The 6,678-nt window shown below is 37.4% G+C and overlaps 1 protein-coding gene across 1 annotated transcript; it reads left to right on the forward strand.

Moving 5' to 3' along the window:
* The first annotated feature begins 214 nt into the window (after positions 1–214).
* Positions 215–3,263, forward strand: LOC133812820 (probable receptor-like protein kinase At2g23200). The gene has a single exon (XM_062246636.1). It carries the CDS (start codon positions 437–439, stop codon positions 2,933–2,935), a length of 2,499 nt encoding a protein of 832 aa, XP_062102620.1. The 5' UTR covers positions 215–436; the 3' UTR covers positions 2,936–3,263.
* The last annotated feature ends 3,415 nt before the right edge of the window (positions 3,264–6,678 follow it).

The raw sequence follows: 6,678 nt of genomic DNA on the forward strand, positions 1-6,678 counted from the left end.
CAGTTAGTGGTAGCTACTAGGATATAGCAGCAAACTTGTCCCACCTATTAAACATGTCCATTTTCTTTATCCCTAAGAACCAAAGTAGATGTCCCTTTCGTCCTGCCTTTTTAGGTGGGATTCATTTCATTATATCACAATAAATAATAAAAGCATCAAATGAAAACCCAATTGGTCCACTGTTTTGACGGCCACAATCTTCTTCCTCTTTGATATTTCTGGATTGAAAATTTACCATTGACTAGTTAAGAACTGATAGGTGAAGAGTCAACTCCAAAGCTCAACTCACCCTAGACCCGACTCTCGACCTGAGTTGCTTTATATGTATGATGATCGTTCAACTCAAATCTCTACCATTCTCAGATGAGCATAGCCATAGTTAGTCTTTTAAAGTTAGTAGAAATCAACCAATTCATACAACATACCATTCTGTCTCATGGAGAAGCGTCATAGCCACAGAACTTATATCCCTAAACCTCCTTTGTTTATTTTCCTTCTCCACTTCCTAACCCTTCATTCAATCTCCTCTTCAGCTTACGAAATCCCAGACGAGTATTTCATCAACTGTGGCTCAAAAGAAACCGTAAACAATGGCAGTCGGAACTTCACTGGGGACGGAAACTCTGGCTACTCAAAAACTGGTTTCTTCTTTACAAAGCACAGCAGCGCCGTTTCAAGCAAAAATCAGCAAAATATATCTAGTCTGTACAAAACAGCAAGAATTTTCCAGGAACAATCTTCATATGTGTTTAATTTCGAAAGTGTTAGTGTCGAAGGTGTTATTACTATTTACCTGGTACGCCTCCATTTCTTTGCTTTCTCTTCCCACACTGATCTGTCTACTGCAGTTTTTGATGTTTCGGCTTCTGGGTTCTTGTTGTTGCATAATTTCACTGCTCAAAGTAGTAAAAAATCTCCATTAATAAAGGAATTTTTTCTCCCAACCAACACCAGCAAGTTCCAAATATCTTTTACACCTAATCAATCATCCTTTGCATTTGTAAATGCCATAGAAGTTTTCCCTGCTCCTCCACTAAACTTTAGCCTCGGGGAAGCTAAGAGCACTAGGGGTATTTTGAAAACTGCACCCACTACATTTCTGCAAACAATATACAGGATCGACGTTGGTGCCACATCAATTGTTGATTCAGATAAAGACCCCGTATGGAGAAACTGGGAAACAGATGACAGTTATCTCTATGGTAAAGACAAAACATTTACTCAGACCTCTTCCGTCATTATTAGATATCAGTCGGAGGAAATGAAGTATGCTGCTCCACAATGGGTCTACCAAACTGCCAGAGCAATAAACGGAAGTTCAAACGTCACGTGGGGTTTTGTGGTTAATAAGACTGCGAGACACCTTGTAAGAGCACACTTCTTTGACTTTGCTACTCAAGCCGCTAATCTCCTAGCGTTCAATGTGTACATAAATAGTAACATCAGCCGAGAGATCAATTACACTAACTATCTCAAGGATTCCTCAATCCCATTTTACATTGATCTTGAAGTTGGTTCCTACGATTCTGGAGTCATGAACGTGAGCATAGGCCATACCACTCCAAAATATGGAGAAAATCCCTTTCTGAATGGGCTAGAAATATTCGAGATAATGGACGCATTGGCTTCGATGCCCACAGCCACAGAGGACCACTCAACCAAGACTTTAGTTGTAGGTTCAGTTCTGGGAAGTGTTGCACTTCTCTGCATTTTGGCAACTGGGTTCTGCTTCTTTATAAAATGCAGAAGGCCAAACTCCATCGAAAATTCCATTTGGAGACATGCTTCATTTGGCTGGATAATTTCAAGCAGAAGATCCAGCACCACAAGACACCCTGTTCCAAATCTAAACCTGGGACTGACAATTTCTTTCTCTGAAATTAAGTCAGCAACGAAGAACTTCAGTCCGAAGCAGCAAATAGGCAAAGGTGGATTCGGTATCGTCTACAAGGGAACCCTTTCAGACGGCACACAAGTAGCCGTAAAGAGAAGCGCACCTGGTTCAGGCCAAGGCTTGTCTGAGTTCCAAACGGAGATAATGGTTCTCTCCAAAATCCGCCATCAACATCTAGTTTCCTTAATTGGGTATTGCGAAGAAAGATCAGAGATGATATTGGTCTATGAATTCATGGAAAAAGGTTCCTTAACAGACCACCTTTGCAACTCAGACTTACCTCGGTTACCATGGAAACAAAGACTCGAAATCTGTATAGGCGCAGCCAGAGGCCTCAAGTACCTCCACAACGACTCACCTCAAGTAATCATCCACCGAGATGTCAAGTCTACCAACATCTTGCTAGACCAAAATCTCGTAGCTAAAGTCGCCGACTTCGGACTCTCCAAATCAGGTCCTCCCGAAGAATCCCATATAAGCACAAAAGTAAAAGGCACTTTTGGTTATCTTGATCCCGAGTACTTCAAATCCCAACAATTGTCAGAAAAATCTGATGTTTACTCGTTTGGGGTTGTTCTCCTGGAGGTTCTGTGCGCAAGACCCGTCATTGATAACCTTCTACCAAGAGATCAAATCAATTTAGCTGAATGGGCAAAACATTGCAAGAACAAAGGAGTAATCGAAGAAATCATCGACCCTTCACTTAAGGGCCAGATAAACCCTAATTCTCTGAACAAATTTATCGAAACGGCGGAGAAATGTCTGCAAGATGAAGGAGCTGATAGACCCTCCATGGTCGACGTGATTTGGGACCTTGAGTACGCATTGCGGTATCAACAAACGCCGGTGCCCAGAGAACTCCACGAAGACAGTACGATAACGCATTCATTGGCGTTCGTAATGCCTGACGTCCGGCGTTTACCGTCACTGGATTCCACCATCGACATTGACGATGACACCACGACTCTGAGCGAAAATTTGTCGGAGTTGACAGCTGGTGAATCGTTCCCCCAAATGAGGACTGAGAATTCCGCTCGATAACGAAAAATTAGGGTTTGTATGGATAATGTGAAATGTATTGAATTGTATTATCTTTTTCTTGAACGAAATGCTTTGCAATGGATTAAGAACTCTGTTCTGATACCGGTATTTATATACACTGTAGTCTTCGATTCCTTTCCCTCTGAAACTCCATGAATAGCAATAGGGAGTAATATTGGGCTGGGCCTAAAAATGGGCCTGTATAGGCCTGGGCCTAGTGGTTTCGCAAGAGACCGGATGGAGTTGGCTCTAATTTAAGTCCACAAGTAACTTGTTACTTAGGGAGTGGTTGGTTTATGCTATTATATACAATTTTAAGTTGGGGATTTTTCATAAATATGGCTTTTATGCTATTATTGTACAAAAATATGGGGATTATATTTTTCTTAATTTGTATGGAATAATTTATTAAAGAAAAAAACAAAGTATGGGAAACATAATTGTTATCTAACTAAATACGGGAAACTTGATTAAGAGCAAAACTATGGCTAAAATAACTTTTACACAAAATATGGGAAACTAAACCCATAAAAGTAAAAACTCTTAGAAAAAGCTATAGAATAACTTTTTTTGAAAAAAAGCCATATTTTTGCAAACTTTATAAAAAACTCATATAAAATGTAATTTCCTCAAAGGTTTTTTAAAACTATAATATAAATGGGCTCACATAATTCTTGATTGGTAGGTCATTTCCAAAACTAAATTCAAAAAAAAAATTGAAATTTAATAACAATTACACATGCAAATAAAAAACAACAATTTTCTACAAATCCTCAAAATTTAGACTAAAATAAATGGGCCCCACTGCTATTATAAATACAATATCACAAACCAATCAATAATTGCAAAAGCTGAAATATTATTTTCAAATAGTTCTTTTCAGATCAAATTCAAAATCCAAATATTTTATTTTCAAATCATAAACCAATCACACCCTTAATTTTTGCAACTTCAGGTAACCGGTTAGCATACAATATAAAACTAAGAATTTTATAACAAATTACGCTTAATGCCTGTGTTTAATTTTTGGGTTACTAGTTACCTATATTACTACAAATATAGGTAACTGATTACCTTACATTTTGAAATTAAATAAAAATTATGTGAGGGTAACCTATTACCACTTTCAAAAAAATTATTTAAGATAGTGTTGTGGTGGTAATTAGTTACCACTATCAAATTATTTTGTCTTCCTTGATGTGAATTACATGATAACATTACTATGACATGATTTGATTTTGGTGGAAAATCAAAGTAATTGACTGGTGCTTCAATGAATGTTTCTAAAGATCATGACTCCTAATGTAAATCTCCTTTTGAGTATACTAGTCACTAGTTGCCTTAGAGGCAATTTTTCTCTACATGAGCAGACATTTTTTGTAAGAGGATCACAAATGTACCAAAGGTAAGCACATGAAATTTTTACAAACAAATATATGGCTCAATAGACCAAATTTCTTATATTGGGAAATATTGCATTACCACCCAAAATCCTACACTCTTATAGCCACCACCACCACATTAGTACTTTGTTAATTTAATGGATTGGAGTCTTCCTCCAACCACCGTTGTGATGATCCTATTATAATACATATTATATTAGGATCCCAATATCGCAACATCCATCCATTGATTTTACAACTCTTTCGCCATAAAAACTTCCTAGATTATGTTATCACTTTCTTCAAGTCCATTCGTGGTTGTCAGATTTCCCGAAATCATGACTTATAGAGATAGAAGAAGTAGCAGGGGGAGAGAACGAGAGTGAGATGTCGTTGGTTGGTGGCTAGGTCTTCAACGTCTTCATCATCGAGGACTTGGGGTGGTGGATCTTAGGCATGGGTGTGATGGTGGTTGAGGGTTGGGGTGATCTCTGTGGCAGAAACTCATTTTCTTGTACTTCGCAAAATACGGGATTATAATTTTATATATGAATTAAAAAAAATCTCATATTTCAAAAGATCATTCTCATATTTTTTTAAAAATATCATTTTGCCATATGTATGTAAAGTATATAAAAATTCCTATACTTGTGAAGAAGAAGAAAATACCAATAGCTTCTAGCTCATATTTTTATTGTTGTAGTTTTGAATGTTTTTTCAAGATTTAATTAGGATTGTATTTCACAGAATTTCAACTAGAATGTAATCAGGATAATTATCAAATTTTTAAAACAATAAGCGTATTTGCCATAAAAACATGTTTTATGTCAATCCATCAAAAGGTCTATTTTTAAATAAAGGGGTTATAAAATGTTATTTCCAACACGCAGACAACATCAACAAGGTGTTGAAGGTGTTACTTTGCAAAATATATGTATATATTATATTAAAGGGATCTTTACAATAGTATACCTAAAACAAACTTTATTTACAAAAATCAACTATTATTCTTATTTGAATTTAAAGGAAATAACATAAAACTACTGTTTACCGAGATTTTTGGAAACTAGAAATAGATTAAGAAATAAGAGCTAGGAAGAAAGGATCAAAGAGAAACAAACATAATTTTTACGTGGTTGGGGCGTTAATAAACCTTAGTCCACGAGTCTATTGTATTAGATTTTAGAGAGCTTTTGACAATGAGTTTTTCTGCAAGTTTTAGCAGAATAATTGCTTACAAGAAAAAATGTCGGATCCCTACCACAGTGCACAACTGGTCATATTTATAAGTAGTCAAGTGCAATGGGCTTGGGCCGGACTAATTCGGACCCAATAGAGGTGTAATCACGGTTTAATCACTAATGGAGTCATACTACAAATAATGTTACATAATAAAATATAGTAATCTGGGCCCATTTGGCCAGCTTGGGCATGGCCAAGCCTTAGTACGCTAGCTCGGACTGGTTCGCGTGGGCTTCTAAGGAGATCCTGGGGACAGGATCTATTAGAGTAGTGGCAGTATTGTTTCCTAGGAACAATGTATGTTCCATGTGTGCCATTTTCTGCAGGTTAGTTAAGGAGACCAACTTCCGTGTTTCTCGGGGACATGTCAGTGTCAGGGAAGATCAAACTTGCCTTATCCGAATGTCTGGTCCGCGTTCCTTTACTAATATCTTGGTTCATTTACCGGATTCCTAGTTCGCTCACCAGGACGGGTTCATTCTTGATAAGGTCAATTCCCAGACTAGCGAGCCTGCTACCTCTATTGGTATCCCGAAGGATACGGATAGGTTGGGGCGGGAAGATGAGTTAGGCCTGCATCTTAGTCCGGGTTCCCTTGTTATGGTCGCGCCCATCGAATATTGTTGGGCTCATTGACTATTGGGCCGTCAGGACTTTCTTCTTCCATGTTCTTCAGCCTCCGGATGGGCCTGGATCTCTTTGAGGGAGCCCATGGACCCATTGCGTCATGCCACGTGTCCCGAGGGGAAAACAGGATAACAACTACCTTATTTAAAAATAATCTATACATGATTTTGAAGAAGAAAAAAATATGAAAGTTGGGTGCACATCTCACAAAAGTTGGGGATTTTCGCCAGATCAGACTTAGGGAAAGCCTGGTTGCAACCCCTTTTGTGTAGGTTCTTCAAAAGCTACATTTTGGTTGCTTAAATTACTTATTGGCTAACTTTCAAAAAAAAAAAAACTTAATTTTTAGGCTACAATATAGTATCTCATTATTCAAGATACCTTTGAGTTACCTTAATATGTGGATTAGTAACATTTTAAAGCATGACTCATTTTTATGTTATATTATGGTATCTTATTATGTAAAATATTTTTTTGTTACCTCAATCCATT

This window comes from Humulus lupulus, chromosome 1, assembly GCF_963169125.1.
Source record: "Humulus lupulus chromosome 1, drHumLupu1.1, whole genome shotgun sequence".
In the NCBI taxonomy this organism is placed as follows: domain Eukaryota; kingdom Viridiplantae; phylum Streptophyta; class Magnoliopsida; order Rosales; family Cannabaceae; genus Humulus; species Humulus lupulus.

Coding starts and splice junctions, on each gene's coding strand:
- LOC133812820 (XM_062246636.1), top strand. CDS start 437: ATGGAGAAGCGTCATAGCCACAGAACTTATATCCCTAAACCTCCTTTG.